At 48.8% G+C, this 19,686-nt stretch overlaps 1 protein-coding gene across 1 annotated transcript in view; it reads left to right on the forward strand.

Annotated features, from left to right (window-relative positions):
• ATRNL1 (attractin like 1) overlaps window positions 1-19,686 on the forward strand; it is a 1,127,078-nt gene that overhangs the window by 388,922 nt on the left and 718,470 nt on the right. The window contains exons 16-17 of the mRNA XM_063963337.1: window positions 5,583-5,796; window positions 15,746-15,934. Coding sequence (XP_063819407.1) covers window positions 5,583-5,796; window positions 15,746-15,934 — 403 coding nt within the window. The remainder of the gene's footprint in view (window positions 1-5,582; window positions 5,797-15,745; window positions 15,935-19,686) is intronic.

Below are 19,686 nucleotides of genomic sequence, written 5' to 3' on the forward strand. Positions count from 1 at the left end.
TAATGTGCACAGCGTCTGTATGAGGGGCAAGTAGAGGGTTAATCTCCACAGCGTCTGTATGAGGGGCACGGAGAGGGTAAATCTGCACAGCGTCTGTATGAGGGGCACGGAGAGGGTTAATCTCCACAGCGTCTGTATGAGGGGCACGGAGAGGGTTAATCTGCACAGCGTCTGTATGAAGGGCACGGAGAGGGTTAATCTGCACAGCGTCTGTATGAGGGGCACGGAGAGGGTTAATCTCCACAGCGTCTGTATAAGGGGCACGGAGAGGGTTAATCTCCACAGCGTCTGTATGAGGGGCACGGAGAGGGTTACTCTGCACAGCGTCTGTGTGAGGGTCACGGAGAGAGGTAATCTGCATAGTGTCTGTATGAGGGGCACAGAGAGGGTTAATGTGCACAGTGTCTGTATGAGGGGCACGGAGAAGGTTACTCTGCACAGTGTCTGTATGAGGAGCACGGAGAGGGTTACTCTGCACAGCGTCTGTATGAGGGGCATGGAGAGGGGTAATCTGCACAGCGTCTGTATGAGGGGCACGGAGAGGGTTACTCTGCACAGCGTCTGTATGAGGGGCACGGAGAGGGTTACTCTGCACAGCGTCTATGAGGGGCATGGAGAGGGTTACTCTGCACAGCGTCTGTATGAGGGGCACGGAGAGGGTTACTCTGCACAGCGTCTGTATGAGGGGCACGGAGAGGGTTACTCTGCACAGTGTCTGTATGAGGGGCACGGAGAGGGTTACTCTGCATAGCGTCTGTATGAGGGGCACGGAGAGGGTTAATCTGCGCAGCGTCTGTATGAGGGGCACGGAGAAGGTTACTCTGCACAGCGTCTGTATGATGTGCACGGAGAGGGTTAATCTACGCAGCGTCTGTATGAGGGGCACGGAGATGGTTAATCTGCACAGCGTCTGTATGAGGGGCACGGAGAGGGTTAATCTGCACAGCGTCTGTATGAGGAGCACGGAGAGGGTTACTCTGCACAGCGTCTGTATGAGGGTCACGGAGAGGGGTAATCTGCACAGCGTCTGTATGAGGGGCACGGAGAAGGTTACTCTGCACAGTGTCTGTATGAGGGGCACGGAGAGGGTTACTCTGCACAGCGTCTGTATGCGGGGCACGGAGAGGGGTACTCTGCACAGCGTCTGTATGAGGGGCATGGAGAGGGTTACTCTGCACAGCGTCTGTATGAGGGGCACGGAGAGCGTTACTCTGCACAGCGTCTGTATGAGGGGCATGGAGAGGGTTACTCTGCACAGCGTCTGTATGAGGGGCACGTAGAGGGGTACTCTGCACAGCGTCTGTATGAGGGGCACGGAGAGGGTTACTCTGCACAGCGTCTGTATGAGGGGCACGGAGGGGGTTAATCTGCACAGCGTCTGTATGAGGGGCACGGAGGGGGTTAATCTGCACAGCGTCTGTATGAGGGGCACGGAGAGGGGTAATCTGCACAGCGTCTGTATGAGGGGCACGGAAAGGGTTAATGTGCACAGCGTCTGTATGAGGGGCATGGAGAGGGTTAATCTGCGCAGCGTCTGTATGAGGGGCACGGAGAGGGTTACTCTGCACAGCGTCTGTATGAGGGGCACGGATAGGGTTACTCTGCACAGTGTCTGTATGAGGGGCACGGAGAGGGTTAATGTGCACAGCGTCTGTATGAGGAGCACGGAGAGGGTTAATCTGCGCAGTGTCTGTATGATGTGCACGGAGAGGGTTAATCTGTACAGCGTCTGTATGAGGAGCACGGAGAGGGTTAATCTGCACAGCGTCTGTATGAGGGGCACGGAGAGGTTTACTCTGCACAGCGTCTGTATGAGGGGCACGTAGAGGGTTAATCTGCACAGCGTCTGTATGAGGAGCACGGAGAGGGTTAATCTGCACAGTGTCTGTATGAGGCACACGGAAACGCTGTAAAATCCTCATAATCCCGGGAAACGTTCTCCATCCTTTTCTTTCATTACCCTGTCAGGGCAGATTTTATGTTTTGCATTAAAGCATTTTGCTTTAGACACTGCGTACAAGGTCAGCAGAATGGAGAGGAATGCATATCGGAGCGCTCCTGCGGCTTTATGGCAGATAAAACAATGTATTTGTGTACGAGAGAGGTTTCTATAATGCGGATCAGAGCTCCTGGATATACGTCTGTATATAAATATATGTTATCTCTGTGAGAGCTTCCCGCTTCCATCTGGGTGTTACAGGAGCAGAGTGAAGTAACACAAGGAGTGCGGTGCACATGCAGACACAATACACAGTAACTGGTAGAAGTGGATGTGTGGGGATACAGAAGCTGTGAATGTAATATTGATGTCCCTATTTTATATTCCTTATCTGGGTTTGTTGCGTCCTTTAGGCTGTGCATGCCCCTGGGCCCCAGAGCTTACACACACTGGTAGACCAGCGACATACGCTGTATAAACGGCCTGGGGCGCGCACATCTGTATGTGTCAGCAATGTGATTTCATGGCTACTGATACAGCCGGACACAGCAAGCACCCGGCCGTCAGCAGTAAGATCTGCATGTGACAGTCCTGAGAAGTCGCATCTGAGTGCGCAGTCCGTACTGCTGGGACAGGTCTCTCCACAGATAAATCCCGGGGCAACGCCTTCTGTATTAGGGACAATTGGTGGTCTGCGCTCAGCCCCCTCCTCACACGCTGTACATCTTCGGACAAAGAGTAAAAGGAAAAGTTATTATTTTCTGCCTTCCGGTTTATTTCATTTTCTGCTTTTTTGACGTTTTGGGAAATAGCTAATAATGATGTGTACATATCCATACATGCAGTAACCCATATCACCTATTGGGGGCGCTCTTACTCTTGGTCCGGCCGACTATTCACAGCGTTCAACAGAATCCTTTGTTCCAATAAAATCATTACTTGATACTGGTGCATAAAAATATATTCAGTGACGCTTAGCCTTTTATTACATTTTTTTGTAATATTGAAAATAGGGGTTGGATCCATTTTGGTAGTTGTTACATCCTGAGATACGGATTTGGTGCACCTCTGTGTACGGCATAGGGGTACTAATTGCAGTCTGTGAGAGCCACTTCTGCAATTGTAATAATGTAAGCTTGCAGGCTGAGTCCCCCTGTCCCCTCTTGTGTTGCCTCTTATAGTGTAATAATGTAAGCTTGCAGGCTGAGTCCCCTCTTGTGTTGCCTCTTATGGTGTAATAATGTAAGCTTGCAGGCTGAGTCTCCCCTGTCCCCTCTTGTATTCCCTCTTATGGTGTAATAATGTAAGCTTGCAGGCGGAGTCCCCCTGTACCCTCTTGTGTTGCCTCTTATGGGGTAATAATGTAAGCTTGCAGGCTGAGTCCCCCCTGTCCCCTTTTGTGTAGCCTCTTATGGTGTAATAATGTAAGCTTGCAGGCTGAGTCCCCCTGTACCCTCTTGTGTTGCCTCTTATGGTGTAATAATGTAAGCTTGCAGGCTGAGTCCCCCCTGTCCCCTCTTGTGTTGCCTCTTATGGTGTAATAATGTAAGCTTGCAGGCTGAGTCCCCCCTGTCCCCTCTTGTATTGCCTCTTATGGTGTAATAATGTAAGCTTGCAGGCTGAGTCCCCCCTGTCCCCTCTTGTGTTGCCTCTTATGGTGTAATAATGTAAGCTTGCAGGCTGAGTCCCCCCTGTCCCCACTTGTGTTGCCTCTTATGGTGTAATAATGTAAGCTTGCAGGCTGAGTCTCCCCTGTCCCCTCTTGTGTTGCCTCTTATGGTGTAATAATGTAAGCTTGCAGGCTGAGTCCCCCCTGTCCCCTCTTGTGTTGCCTCTTATGGTGTAATAATGTAAGCTTGCAGGCTGAGTCCCCTCTTGTGTTGCCTCTTATGGTGTAATAATGTAAGCTTGCAGGCTGAGTCCCCTCTTGTGTTGCCTCTTATGGTGTAATAATGTAAGCTTGCAGGCTGAGTCCCCTCTTGTGTTGCCTCTTATGGTGTAATAATGTAAGCTTTCAGGCTGAGTCCCCTCTTGTGTTGCCTCTTATGATGTAATAATGTAAGCTTGCAGGCTGAGTCCCCCCTGTCCCCTCTAGTGTTGCCTCTTATGGTGTAATAATGTAAGCTTGCAGGCTGAGTCCCCCCTGTCCCCTCTTGTGTTGCCTCTTATGGTGTAATAAATGTAAGCTTGCAGGCTGAGTCCCCCCAGTCCCCTCTTGTGTTGCCTCTTATGGTGTAATAATGCAAGCTTGCAGGCTGAGTCCCCCCGTCCCCTCTTGTGTTGCCTCTTATAGTGTAATAAATGTAAGCTTGCAGGCTGAGTCCCCCCTGTCCCCTCTTATGTTGCCTCTTATGGTGTAATAATGTAAGCTTGCAGGCTGAGTCCCCCTGTCCCCTCTTGTGTTGCCTCTTATGGTGTAATAATGTAAGCTTGCAGGCTGAGTCCCCCTGTCCCCTCTTGTGTTGCCTCTTATGGTGTAATAATGTAAGATTGCAGGATGAGTCCCCCCTGTACCCTCTTGTGTTGCCTCTTATGGTGTAATAATGTAAGCTTGCAGGCTGAGTCCCCCCTGTACCCTCTTGTGTTGCCTCTTATGGTGTAATAATGTAAGATTGCAGGATGAGTCCCCCCTGTCCCCTCTTGTGTTGCCTCTTATGGTGTAATAATGTAAGCTTGCAGGCTGAGTTCCCCCTGTCCCCTCTTGTGTTGCCTCTTATGGTGTAATAATGTAAGCTTGCAGGCGGAGTCCCCCTGTACCCTCTTGTGTTGCCTCTTATGGGGTAATAATGTAAGCTTGCAGGCTGAGTCCCCCCTGTCTCCTCTTATGTTGCCTCTTATAGTGTAATAATGTAAGCGTGCAGGCTGAGTCCCCCTGTCTCCTCTTGTGTTGCCTCTTATGGTGTAATAATGTAAGCTTACAAGCTGAGTCCCCCCTGTCCCCTCTTGTGTAGCCTCTTATGGTGTAATAATGTAAGCTTGCAGGCTGAGTCCCCCTGTCCCCTCTTGTGTTGCCTCTTATGGCAGGTCAGTTTCCAATATGGTTAGCCATAACTATCGCTGTATATACAGATGTATCCCACTCACGTTACTGCGATGCAGCATGTTGCATCATTCCTTTAGGAATTAATGGAGTAATCGCTGTCCACACTGCAGGCTGTGTTGCAGCAGAATGTTAGGGTGGTCTTCTGTTTGCCGGCGGTCGGGCTCCCGGCGCTCAGTATACCGGCGCCGGGAGCCCGACAGCCGGAATACCGACAATTATTTTCCCTCGTGGGGGTCCACGACCCCCATAGAGGGAGAATAAAATAGTGTGGCGCTCGTAGCGCGCCACCGTGCCCGTAGCGTGGCGAGCGCAGCGAGCCCGCAAGGGGCTCATTTGCGCTCGCCAAGCTGTCGGTAAGCCGGCGGTCGGCCTCCCGGCGCCGGGATGCTGGTCGCCGGGAGCCCGACCGCCGGCCAGCCGTAGTGAACCCGAATGTTACAGTCATTCTGTGTACCAGGAGAGCTTGCACTCTAAATGAATAAATTAAAATATTGTATTCCTATGCAGAACCCGGTTTAGATAACGTAGATGTCTCAGTGTGTGACGTCACCTGCTGTATACCTGTCTTTACGTTCTCCACCTCTGTGTTGTTATTTACAGAAACTGTCGCCGTGGGTGGGGTTACGGAAGATCAATGTGTCCTACTGGGGCTGGGAGGATATGTGCCCCTTCACCAACACCACCCTCCAGTGGCTGCCGGGGGAGCCCAGCGACTCTGGATTCTGTGCCTACCTGGAGAGAGCCGAGGTGGCTGGGCTGAAGGCTAACCCCTGCACCGCCATGACGGACGGACTCGTGTGCGAGAAGCCAGTTGGTAGGTATTCAGTAATGTGACGATTGTCTTCTGCCTTTTTTGCTTCACTTTGGTGTCTGTACTATTATACACACTGGCCATTATTTAGAATCACAAATAGGAACAATCCAGCAGCAACGTAAAGTCAGCTCTACAAGATATCCGATCCGTGCCCACCACGCCAAAGTGTGCAAAAGCCACATAGCGTCACCGCGCCTTCCACTGGTGTGTATATATATATATATATATATACACGATATTCCCCAAATATAGTGTGGCCACAGTCATCCTGTCACATGCGGCGGTGATACTGAGCATGACACACATAGGCACAGTGAGGCAGGAAGCAGTGCTGTGCGTTAGGGCACTAGTACTAATTGAGTAACATTTTCTCATCTGCACTGTGCCCAGATTATTATTACCTCCTGTCAGTTATTGGCCTGGATAAGATGCCAGCAAGTATAGCAGCGCGGATGGTGTAGTGGTTAGCATTACTGGCTCACAGCACTGAGGTCATAGGTTCTATTCCCACCATGGGCCCTAACTGTGTGGAGTTTGTATATTCTCCCCGTACTTGCGTGGGTTTCCTCCGGGTACTCCGGTTTCCTCCCACAATCCAAAAATCTACTGGTAGGTTAATTGGATCCCAACAAAATAAACCCTAGCATGAATGTGTGTGCGTGCACATGTGGTAGGGAATATAGAGTGTAAGCTCCACTGGGGCAGGGACTGATGTGAATGGGCAAATATTCTCTGTACAGCGCTGCGGAATATGTCTGCGCTATATAAATAACTGGTAATAAATAATCATTTACCCAATACCACATCCTAACATTCAGCACTTTATTAAATAAAATTTAAATAAGTGCTGGCCCTCGTACTAATATCTCCTCATCTTAACGTTTATCACTTTATGAAATCAAATTAAAATAAGTTCCGGTCCTCGTACCAATCATCAGAGATAAAATAGACCCTGACATAAAACCATTTGTCTATGATCCCTGGGCAGAGCTCCCTTAATGCATGGTTAGGAGCGAAGTTGAAAACACATCTCCTATTATTTATATTGTGGTTGGTAACAATGTAGAAATATCCCAATATTTCTCTATCGTCCTAGTGGATGCTGGGGTTCCTGAAAGGACCATGGGGAATAGCGGCTCCGCAGGAGACAGGGCACAAAAAGTAAAGCTTTTCCAGATCAGGTGGTGTGCACTGGCTCCTCCCCCTATGACCCTCCTCCAAGCCAGTTAGATTTTTGTGCCCGGCCGAGAAGGGTACAATCTAGGTGGCTCTCCTAAAGAGCTGCTTAGAAAAAGTTTAGCTTAGGTTTTTTATTTTACAGTGAGTCCTGCTGGCAACAGGATCACTGCAACGAGGGACTGAGGGGAGAAGAAGTGAACTCACCTGCGTGCAGGATGGATTGGCTTCTTGGCTACTGGACATCAGCTCCAGAGGGACGATCACAGGTACAGCCTGGATGGTCACCGGAGCCGCGCCGCCGGCCCCCTTACAGATGCTGAAGTCAGAAGAGGTCCAGAATCGGCGGCTGAAGACTCCTGCAGTCTTCTAAAGGTAGCGCACAGCACTGCAGCTGTGCGCCATTTTCCTCTCAGCACACTTCACACGCAGTCACTGAGGGTGCAGGGCGCTGGGGGGGGGGCGCCCTGGGAGGCAAATGTAACCTATATAAAGGCTAAAAATACCTCACATATAGCCCCCAGAGGCTATATGGAGATATTTAACCCCTGCCTGGATTCACTAAATAGCGGGAGACGAGCCCGCCGGAAAAGGGGCGGGGCCTATCTCCTCAGCACACGGCGCCATTTCCTCTCACAGCTCCGCTGGTCAGGACGGCTCCCAGGTCTCTCCCCTGCACTGCACTACAGAAACAGGGTAAAACAGAGAGGGGGGGCAAATTTATGGCGATATTTTGATATATATAAAGCAGCTATAAGGGAGCACTTATTATAAGGCTATCCCTGTTATATATAGCGCTTTTGGTGTGTGCTGGCAAACTCTCCCTCTGTCTCCCCAAAGGGCTAGTGGGTCCTGTCTTCGTTAGGAGCATTCCCTGTGTGTCTGCTGTGTGTCGGTACGTGTGTGTCGACATGTATGAGGACGATATTGGTGTGGAGGCGGAGCAATTGCCAAATATGAGGATGTCACCCCCTAGGGAGTCGACACCAGAATGGATGCCTTTATTTATGGAACTACGGGATAGTGTCAACACGCTAAAGCAGTCGTTTGACGACATGAGACGGCCGGACAATCAATTAGTGCCTGTCCAGGCGACTCAAACACCGTCAGGGGCTGTGAAACGCCCTTTGCCTCAGTCGGTCGACACAGACCCAGACACAGGCACTGACTCCAGTGGTGACGGTGACGAATCAACCGTATTTTCCAGTAGGGCCACACGTTATATGATTTTGGCAATGAAGGAGGCGTTACATTTAGCTGATACTACAGGTACCACTAAACAGGGTATTATGTGGGGTGTGAAAAAACTACCTATAGTTTTTCCTGAATCAGAAGAATTAAATGACGTGTGTAATGAAGCGTGGGTTGCCCCTGATAAAAAGCTGATAATTTCAAAGAAATTATTGGCATTATACCCTTTCCCGCCAGAGGTTAGGGAGCGCTGGGAAACACCTCCTAGGGTGGACAAGGCGCTAACACGCTTATCTAAACAAGTGGCGTTACCTTCTCCTGAGACGGCCGCACTTAAAGATCCATCAGATAGGAGGATGGAAAATATCCAAAAAAGTATATACACACATGCAGGTGTTATACTACGACCAGCTATAGCGACTGCCTGGATGTGCAGTGCTGGGGTAGTTTGGTCAGAGTCCCTGATTGAAAATATTGATACCCTGGACAGGGACAATATTTTACTGTCGTTAGAACAAATAAAGGATGCATTTCTTTATATGCGTGATGCACAGAGGGATATCTGCACACTGGCATCACGGGTAAGTGCTATGTCCATTTCGGCCAGAAGAGCTTTATGGACGCGACAGTGGACAGGCGATGCGGATTCAAAACGACATATGGAAGTTTTGCCGTATAAAGGGGAGGAGTTATTTGGAGTCGGTCTATCAGATTTGGTGGCCACGGCTACAGCCGGGAAATCCACCTTTCTACCTCAAGTCACTCCCCAACAGAAAAAGGCACCGACTTTTCAACCGCAGCCCTTTCGTTCCTTTAAAAATAAGAGAGCAAAGGGCTATTCATATCTGCCACGAGGCAGAGGTCGAGGGAAGAGACAGCAACAGGCAGCTCCTTCCCAGGAACAGAAGCCTTCCCCGGCTTCTACAAAAGCCTCAGCATGACGCTGGGGCTTCTCAAGCGGACTCGGGGACGGTGGGTGGTCGTCTCAAAAATTACAGCGCGCAGTGGGCTCACTCGCAGGTAGATCCCTGGATCCTGCAGATAATATCTCAGGGGTACAGGTTGGAATTAGAGACAGATCCACCTCGCCGTTTCCTGAAGTCTGCTTTACCAACGTCCCCCTCCGAAAGGGAGACGGTTTTGGAAGCCATTCACAAGCTGTACTCTCAGCAGGTGATAGTCAAGGTACCTCTTCTACAACAAGGGAAGGGGTATTATTCCACTCTTTTTGTGGTACCGAAGCCGGATGGCTCGGTAAGGCCTATTCTAAATCTGAAGTCCTTGAACCTGTACATAAAGAAGTTCAAGTTCAAGATGGAGTCACTCAGAGCAGTGATAGCGAACCTGGAAGAGGGGGACTTTATGGTATCCTTGGACATCAAGGATGCGTATCTCCACGTTCCAATTTACCCCTCACACCAGGGGTACCTCAGGTTCGTTGTACAAAACTGTCACTATCAGTTTCAGACGCTGCCGTTCGGATTGTCCACGGCACCTCGGGTCTTTACAAAGGTAATGGCCGAGATGATGATTCTTCTTCGAAGAAAAGGCGTATTAATTATCCCATACTTGGACGATCTCCTAATAAGGGCAAGGTCCAGAGAACAGCTAGAGATGGGATTAGCACTGTCGCAAGAAGTGCTAAAACAGCACGGGTGGATTCTGAATATTCCAAAATCCCAGTTAATGCCGACAACTCGTCTGCTGTTCCTAGGGATGATTCTGGCCACGGTTCAGAAAAAGGTTTTTCTCCCGGAGGAAAAAGCCAAGGAGTTATCCGAGCTTGTCAGGAACCTCCTAAAACCAGGAAAGGTGTCTGTACATCAATGCACAAGAGTCCTGGGAAAAATGGTGGCTTCTTACGAAGCAATTCCATTCGGCAGATTCCACGCAAGAATTTTCCAAAGGGATCTGTTGGACAAATGGTCAGGGTCGCATCTTCAGATGCACCTGCGGATAACCCTGTCTCCAAGGACAAGGGTGTCTCTTCTGTGGTGGTTGCAGAGTGCTCATCTATTGGAGGGCCGCAGATTCGGCATACAGGATTGGATCCTGGTGACCACGGACGCCAGCCTGAGAGGCTGGGGAGCAGTCACACAAGGAAGAAACTTCCAGGGAGTATGGACGAGCCTGGAAACGTCTCTTCACATAAACATTCTGGAACTAAGAGCAATATACAATGCTCTAAGCCAGGCAGAACCTCTGCTTCAGGGAAAACCGGTGTTGATCCAGTCGGACAACATCACGGCAGTCGCCCATGTGAACAGACAGGGCGGCACAAGAAGCAGGAGTGCAATGGCAGAAGCTGCAAGGATTCTTCGCTGGGCAGAGAATCATGTGATAGCACTGTCAGCAGTGTTCATCCCGGGAGTGGACAACTGGGAAGCAGACTTCCTCAGCAGACACGATCTTCACCCGGGAGAGTGGGGACTTCATCCAGAAGTCTTCCACTTGCTGGTAACCCGTTGGGAAAGACCAATGGTGGACATGATGGCGTCTCGCCTCAACAAAAAACTGGACAGGTATTGCGCCAGGTCAAGAGATCCGCAGGCAATAGCTGTGGACGCGCTGGTAACGCCTTGGGTGTACCAGTCGGTGTATGTGTTTCCTCCTCTGCCTCTCATACCAAAAGTATTGAGAATTATACGGCAAAGAGGCGTAAGGACGATACTAGTGGTTCCGGATTGGCCAAGAAGGACTTGGTACCCGGAACTTCAAGAGATGATCACGGAAGATCCGTGGCCTCTACCTCTAAGGAGGGACTTGCTTCAGCAGGGTCCCTGTCTGTTTCAAGACTTACCGCGGCTGCGTTTGACGGCATGGCGGTTGAACGCCGGATCCTAAAGGAAAAAGGCATGCCGGAAGAAGTCATTCCTACTTTGATTAAAGCAAGGAAGGAAGTAACCGTGCAACATTATCACCGAATTTGGCGAAAATATGTTGCGTGGTGCGAAGATCGGAGTGCTCCGACGGAGGAATTTCAACTGGGTCGATTCCTACATTTCCTGCAATCAGGATTGTCTATGGGTCTCAAATTGGGATCTATTAAGGTTCAAATTTCGGCCCTGTCGATTTTCTTTCAAAAAGAATTGGCTTCAGTCCCTGAAGTCCAGACCTTTGTTAAGGGAGTGCTACATATACAGCCTCCTGTGGTGCCTCCAGTGGCACCGTGGGATCTCAATGTGGTTTTGGACTTTCTAAAATCTCATTGGTTTGAACCACTAAAGAAGGTGGATTTGAAATATCTCACATGGAAAGTGACCATGCTTCTAGCCCTGGCTTCGGCCAGGAGAGTGTCAGAACTGGCAGCTTTATCTTACAAAAGCCCATATCTGATTTTCCATTCGGACAGGGCAGAACTGCGGACTCGTCCGCATTTTCTCCCTAAGGTGGTGTCAGCATTTCATCTGAACCAGCCTATTGTAGTGCCTGCGGCTACAAGTGACTTGGAGGACTCCAAGTTACTGGACGTTGTCAGAGCATTAAAAATATATATTGCAAGGACAGCTGGAGTCAGAAAATCTGACTCGTTGTTTATATTGTATGCACCCAACAAGATGGGTGCTCCTGCGTCTAAGCAGACGATTGCTCGTTGGATCTGTAGCACAATCCAACTTGCACATTCTGTGGCAGGCCTGCCACAGCCTAAATCTGTAAAGGCCCACTCCACAAGGAAGGTGGGCTCATCTTGGGCGGCTGCCCGAGGGGTCTCGGCATTACAACTTTGCCGAGCAGCTACGTGGTCAGGGGAGAACACGTTTGTAAAATTTTACAAATTTGATACTCTGGCTAAGGAGGACCTGGAGTTCTCTCATTCGGTGCTGCAGAGTCATCCGCACTCTCCCGCCCGTTTGGGAGCTTTGGTATAATCCCCATGGTCCTTTCAGGAACCCCAGCATCCACTAGGACGATAGAGAAAATAAGATTTTACTTACCGATAAATCTATTTCTCGGAGTCCGTAGTGGATGCTGGGCGCCCATCCCAAGTGCGGATTATCTGCAATAATTGTACATAGTTATTGTTAACTAATTCGGGTTATTGTTGAAGGAAGCCATCTTTCAGAGGCTCCGCTGTTATCATACTGTTAACTGGGTTTAGATCACAAGTTGTACGTGTGATTGGTGTGGCTGGTATGAGTCTTACCCGGGATTCAAAATCCTCCCTTATTGTGTACGCTCGTCCGGGCACAGTACCTAACTGGAGTCTGGAGGAGGGTCATAGGGGGAGGAGCCAGTGCACACCACCTGATCTGGAAAAGCTTTACTTTTTGTGCCCTGTCTCCTGCGGAGCCGCTATTCCCCATGGTCCTTTCAGGAACCCCAGCATCCACTACGGACTCCGAGAAATAGATTTATCGGTAAGTAAAATCTTATTTTTAATGTAGAGAATATGTGAATTGTTTGCTAAGCTTGCCTCCATCTCTGTTGTGTACCGCGCTACTTCTCTCTCACCCGCCATCATCTAATCCCCACTATTGTCTCTCCCGCGTTACCTGTATCATTAGCTAGTGCACCGGAGAGCCCAGCGGTGCCGGGGCAGTTTCACCGGTCTGTGTAACGAGTGCGGCTGGGAAGCAGCTGCGCGTTGTGTCTCCTTTTACTTGCAGCGTGTCCCCATCCAGTTTTTTTTATCCCATTGTGGCAATAAATTGGCTCTTTGTGCCTTTCCTGTGTGTTTCCTCCGGGGTCACTCACCTTTTGTTATGCTTCATGTCCCTCCGGGCATTATTAACTCTGCTACAAGTTCATCACGCGCTCTGTACTGTTATCGCAGACAACTTTTTAGTGCGGCCTGAAAGAAGAACATCCAGGTTTAGAAGCCGCTCTGTTTGTGATCAGGTAGGGGGGCCCTGCTCTGTCCCATCTATAGTGACTGCTGTGTGACAACATAAAGGGGGACACTGCCGTTTGAGACTGATCCCGAAACGAACAATAGCACCCTCAGGGAATTTTTATAGCCTGTGTGATCACTGGTTCTGGCGTGGCTAGGGGCAAGCGGGACAAGAGTTTATATAAGAAACTAAAGGATGGAACAGAGACTACGTAAGAACTTTGGATTTTGAAAGAGGATAAAAGTAAATAGAATTTGGAGCTGTTTTTGTATAAGATTCTCAGCGGAATTTCTTGCTGTATTTGTAAGATTTTTGGAAATGCAAAATGTTCTCTGAAGAAATTATTAAACTAAATGTTAATTGTTTAAATCTGCAATTCTTTACAGTTCCATACACCCCCAAATATAGGTAACCCCCCCCCCCCCCTAAAAAATAACTTGGTTCTGAAAATGTAAAAAAACAACTTTCATACAACCTCCACTTTAATGCATAGCACGCGGCAAGCTGTGTGACTGTAAACGGGACGGTCAGTTTCCCTCTGATCTAGGGAGTGTTAGGGGGTCACATTACTAGAACAAACCCTCAGAATTATCTGAATTCTTTATTCTTTTATTTCTTTAATGACTTTTGCTTTTATCAGTTAAGACACAATAGAGTCACAAAACAATTGTGCTTTGAAATACTAAAACTTCTGCACTCAACTCTTTTCATGGAAGACGGTGAGGGAGCTGTTAGCTAATGAAGGCGGTGAAGGTCATCCAGCCTCCATGCTCTATTATAATGATAATATCTCTGTAATGTGTATGAAGGTAAGTGAATTATCTGGGCTGGAGCTGCTCTCTCACACATGCCGCTCGCCTGCCTATAATTGTATTTCAGTGCATCGGAGAGGCAGGCGGTCGCTGTACTCTTACACATCACTGGAGCGCGGATCTCAGAGTGCCGCACTCTTCTGATGACTGTTGTCCAGTGTAAGTGGCTGCTCTGATGTCTCGGTGGTAGATATCAACACAGCACACATATAAGAAGCCGTAGCAAAGAAATATATCATCTATATATATATATGTGCGTATGTAGGCGTGTGTGCATTCAGTATGTAATAATATATCATATGATAATAAATGTTGAATATCTTTGTGTTGTAAGATGAAGTCATTGTTTAAAGTATGCACATCAACTATGCACTGTGGAGAAAGCTTTCTGATTCATGCATTCATATATACATTACACTGCAGCCTTTCCATTCACTAGGAACATCACTGAAATTGCAGCCTATCCAGTCACTAGTAGCCAGTGACATCACTGAGAGTGCAGCCTATCCAGTCACTAGGAAACAGTGATATCACTGACAATGCAGCCTATCCAGTCACTAGGAGCCAGTGACATCACTGAGAGTGCAGCCTATCCAGTCACTAGGAAACAGTGACATCACTGAGAGTGCAGCCTATCCAGTCACTAGGAAACAGTGATATCACTGAGAGTGCAGCCTATCCAGTCACTAGGAAACAGTGATATCACTGAGAGTGCAGCCTATCCAGTCACTAGGAGCCAGTGACATCACTGAGAGTGCAGCCTATCCAGTCACTAGGAAACAGTGATATCACTGAGAGTGCAGCCTTTCCATTCACTAGGAACATCACTGAAAGTGCAGCCTATCCAGTCACTAGGAAACAGTGATATCACTGACAATGCAGCCTATCCAGTCACTAGGAGCCAGTGACATCACTGAGAGTGCAGCCTATCCAGTCACTAGGAGCCAGTGACATCACTGAGAGTGCAGCCTATCCAGTCACTAGGAAACAGTGACATCACTGAGAGTGTAGCCTATCCCATCACTAGTAACCAGTGACATCACTAAGAGTGCAGCCTATCCAGTCACTAGGAGCCAGTGACGTCACTGAGAGTGCAGCCTATTCTGTCACTAAGAGCCGTGACATCCCTGAGAGTGCAGCCTATTCAGTCACTAGGAGCTGATGACATCACTGAGAGCGCAACCTTTTCAGTCAGTAAGAGCCAGTGACATCACTGAGAGTGCAGCCTATCCAGTCACTAGGAAACAGTGACATCACTGAGAGTGTAGCCTATCCCATCACTAGTAACCAGTGACATCACTAAGAGTGCAGCCTATCCAGTCACTAGGAGCCAGTGACGTCACTGAGAGTGCAGCCTATTCTGTCACTAAGAGCCGTGACATCACTGAGAGTGCAGCCTATCCAGTCACTAGGAGCTGATGACATCACTGAGAGCGCAACCTTTTCAGTCAGTAAGAGCCAGTGACATCACTGAGAGTGCAGCCTATCCAGTCACTAGGAAACAGTGACATCACTGAGAGTGTAGCCTATCCCATCACTAGTAACCAGTGACATCACTAAGAGTGCAGCCTATCCAGTCACTAGGAGCCACTGACGTCACTGAGAGTGCAGCCTATTCTGTCACTAAGAGCCGTGACATCACTGAGAGTGCAGCCTATCCAGTCACTAGGAGCCAGTGACGTCACTGAGAGTGCAGCCTATTCTGTCACTAAGAGCCGTGACATCACTGACAGTGCAGCCTATCCAGTCACTAGGCGCTGATGACATCACTGAGAGCGCAACCTTTTCAGTCAGTAAGAGCCAGTGACATCACTGAGAGTGCAGCCTATCCAGTCACTAGGAACGTGTTTGTGTTAAAACTAATACAGAGCGATGTGTTCTGTGTTTGTATGTGTGTGTTATGTGTTCTGCTTTGACACACATCTCTTGTTTGTGCAGTCAGCCCCAATCAGAACGCCCGTCCCTGCAAGACACCATGTTCTCTGCGGACCTCCTGCTCCAACTGCACCAGTAACGGAATGGAGTGTATGTGGTGCAGCAACACGAAGCGCTGCGTGGACTCAAACGCTTACATCATCTCCTTTCCCTATGGACAGTGCCTGGAGTGGCAGACCAACACCTGCTCGCGTGAGTACCCGTGACCCGCCCGTGCGGCTTCTGTCTCTGGGCCCCCGTCATATCACGTATAGCGCCTTTATATTATATATATGTTATGCTCCAGGGAGGTGGATGTTATGCAAGCTGTGCACGGAGCTATCGCCTGTTTAGAAGTGCGCCGCCCGCCATCTTTTTGTCTTATGCATTCTGTTGTTTAGATCCCATGTGAGTAAAACTTTTGGATTTTTTGGTTTTATTATATTTCCCCATGGACAGGAAAAAGGAAAGTTAATTAGCAGAATGTTTTCTTAGCGTGGTTTAAATTCTAGGTCGTTAAAAATAAGTTTTCTCCCAGGACATTCTGTAAGCCGAGAAGAAAGTCATTTTACTTTCTAATACCTGAAATTATTTACATTAAAAGCAGTAAGTCTCTGAGTTGCAGCAACAATATGCAGTGTGCGCGTCCATTATATATGGGAGTCATAGTCCAGGGGACAGGGAATTACACGTTTGCTGCGTTTGGGGGCGTTTTAGGCCAATAAACCTAATTCTGATCACTGGTTTCTTTTTTGAAGTGAGGAATGTCCTCCAAATATCCCCCACCCTGTATAGCTGTTACTACATGATGCTGAGAGAGGACTGGGGTGACCGAACGGCTTATTCCGCCTCCTGGGGTTATAGGGTTCCCTTTCACTAATAGTAACTGCTCATTACTGACTTCTCCTACTGCGGCGTAAGAGGTTGCCAGCAGCATGCTGCTGGGGGAGAGTGACTATGACCCTGGCAATTGCAGTGGCCTGTTAGCTGGCAGGGTGAGCAGGGTCCCCTGCCAATACCAGGTAGCCCCAATGCACTCCGAGTAACCATCTGTGGTTGTCTGCTTTGCTCATCTCTCTGGGGGTAATTCCAAGTTGATCGCAGCAGGAATTTAGTTAGCAATTGGGCAAAACCATATGCACTGCAGGGGAGGCAGATTTAACATGTGCAGAGAGAGTTAGATTTGGGTGGGGTGTGTTCAATCTGCAATCTAATTTGCAGTGTAAAAATAAAGCAGCCAGTATTTACCCTGCACAGAAATAAAATAACCACCCAAATCTAACTCTCTCTGCACATGTTAAATCTGCCTCCCCTGCAGTGCACATGGTTTTGCCCAATTGCTAACTAAATTCCTGCTGCGATCAACTTGGAATTACCCCCTCTATCCCTTCCTCTTTCTTTCTTTCTTTCTTTCTTTCTCTCTCCCTCCCGTCCTCTCTCTCTTCTTTCTTTCTTTCTTTCTTTCTTTCTTTCTTTCTTTCTTTCTTTCTTTCTTTCTTTCTTTCTTTCTTTCTTTCTTTCTTTCTCCCTGTCTCTCTCCCTCTCTTTCTCCCTGTCTCTCTCCCTCTCTTTCTCCCTGTCTCTCTCCCTCTCTCTAGTTCTCTCTCTCTCTTATTTTCTCTATCCCTCCCTCCCCCTCTCTCTCCCTCCCCCTCTCTCTCCCTCCCCCCCTCTCTCTCCCTCCCCCTCTCTCTCCCTCCCCCTCTCTCTCCCTCCCCCTCCCTCTTTCTCTCTCCCCCTCCCTCTTTCTCTCTCCCCCTCCCTCTTTCTCTCTCCCCCTCCCTCTTTCTCTCCCTCTCCCTCCCCCTCTCTCCCTCCCCCTCTCTCCCTCCCATCTCTCTCCCTCCCCCTCTCTCCCTCCCCATCTCTCCCTCCCCATCTCTCTCCTCCTCTCCGCCTCCCTCTTTCTCCCTCCCTCCCCCTCCCTCTTTCTCTCTCCCCTCTCTCTCTCCCTCCCCCTCTCTCCCTCCCCTTCTTTCTATCTATCTACCTCCCCCTCTTTCTCTCTCCCCCCCTCCCTCCCTCTCTCTTTCTCTCTCCCCCCCCCTCCCTCCCTCTCTCTTTCTCTCTCTCCCCCCCTCTCTCTTTCTCTCTCTCCCTCCCTCTTTCTCTCTCTCCCTCCCTCTTTCTCTCTCTCCCTCCCTCTCTCTTTCTCTCTCTCCCCCCCTCCCTCCCTCTCTCTTTCTCTCTCTCCCCCCCCTCCCTCCCTCTCTCTTTCTCTCTCACCCCCCCCCTCTCTTTCTCTCTCACCCCCCCCCTCCCTCCCTCTCTCTTTCTCCCCCCCCTCTTTCTTTCTCTCCCCCCCTCTTTCTCTCTCCCTCCCTTTCTCTTTCTCACTCCCTCTCCCTTTCTCTATCTTCCTCCCTCCCTCTTTCTCTCTCTCCCTCCCTCTTTCTCTCTCCCTCCCTCTTTCTCTCTCCCTCCCTATCCCTTTCTCTCTTTCTCCATCCCTCTCTCCCTTTCTCGCTCTTTCTTCCTCCCTCTCTCTCCCTCCCTCTCTCTCCCTTTCTCTCTCTTTCTTGCTCTCTTGCCCTATTTTTCTTCCCCTCCCCCTCTATCACTAGTGTTACCCTTCCCCTCCCCACACTCTATCACTAGTGTTATCTTCAGTGTGTCACCAGTGTTATTATACAGGTTACCCCCACTCTATCACTAGTGTTATCTTCAGTGTGTCACCATTGTTATTATACAGGTTACCCTTCCCTTCCCCCCACTCTATCACTAGTGTTATCTTCAGTGTGTCACCAGTGTTACTATACAGGTTACCCTCCCCCACTCTATCACTAGTGTTATCTTCAGTGTGTCACCAGTGTTATTATACAGGTTACCCTCCCCCACTCTCACTAGTGTTATCTTCAGTGTGTCACCAGTGTAATTATCCAGGTTACCCCCACTCTATCACTAGTGTTATCTTCAGTGTGTCACCAGTGTTATTATACAGGTTACCCTCCCCCACTCTATCAATAGTGTTATCTTCAGTGTGTCACCAGTGTTATTATACAGGTTACCCTCCCCCATTCTATCACTAGTGTTATCTTCAGTGTGTCACCAGTGTTATTATACAGGTTACCCTCCCCCACTATCACTAGTGTTATCTTCAGTGTGTCACCAGTGTATTTATACAGGTTACCCTCCCCCACTCTATCACTAGTGTTATCTTCAGTGTGTCACCAGTGTAATTATCGAGGTTACCCCCACTCTATCACTAGTGTTATCTTCAGTGTGTTACCAGTGTTATTATACAGGTTACCCCCACTCTATCACTAGTGTTATCTTCAGTGTGTCACCAGTGTTATTATACAGGTTACCCTCCCCCACTCTATCACTAGTGTTATCTTCAGTGTGTCACCAGTGTTATTATACAGGTTACCCTTCCCCTCCCCCCACTCTATCACTAGTGTTATCTTCAGTGTGTCACCAGTGTTATTATACAGGTTACCCTCCCCCACTCTATCACTAGTGTTATCTTCAGTGTGTCACCAGTGTTATTATACAGGTTACCCTCCCCCATTCTATCACTAGTGTTATCTTCAGTGTGTCACCAGTGTTATTATACATGTTACCCTCCCCCACTCTCACTAGTGTTATCTTCAGTGTGTCACCAGTGTATTTATACAGGTTACCCTCCCCCACTCTATCACTAATGTTATCTTCAGTGTGTCACCAGTGTAATTATCCAGGTTACCCCCACTCTATCACTAGTGTTATCTTCAGTGTGTTACCAGTGTTATTATACAGGTTACCCCCACTCTATCACTAGTGTTATCTTCAGTGTGTCACCAGTGTTATTATACAGGTATCACTAGTGTTATCTTCAGTGTGTCACCAGTGTTATTATACAGGTTACCCTCCCCCACTCTATCACTAGTGTTATCTTCCGTGTGTCACCAGTGTAATTATCCAGGTTACCCTTCCCCTCCCCCCACTCTATCACTAGTGTTATCTTCAGTGTGTCACCAGTGTTA

Source organism: Pseudophryne corroboree, chromosome 3, assembly GCF_028390025.1.
Source record: "Pseudophryne corroboree isolate aPseCor3 chromosome 3, aPseCor3.hap2, whole genome shotgun sequence".
Taxonomy (NCBI): domain Eukaryota; kingdom Metazoa; phylum Chordata; class Amphibia; order Anura; family Myobatrachidae; genus Pseudophryne; species Pseudophryne corroboree.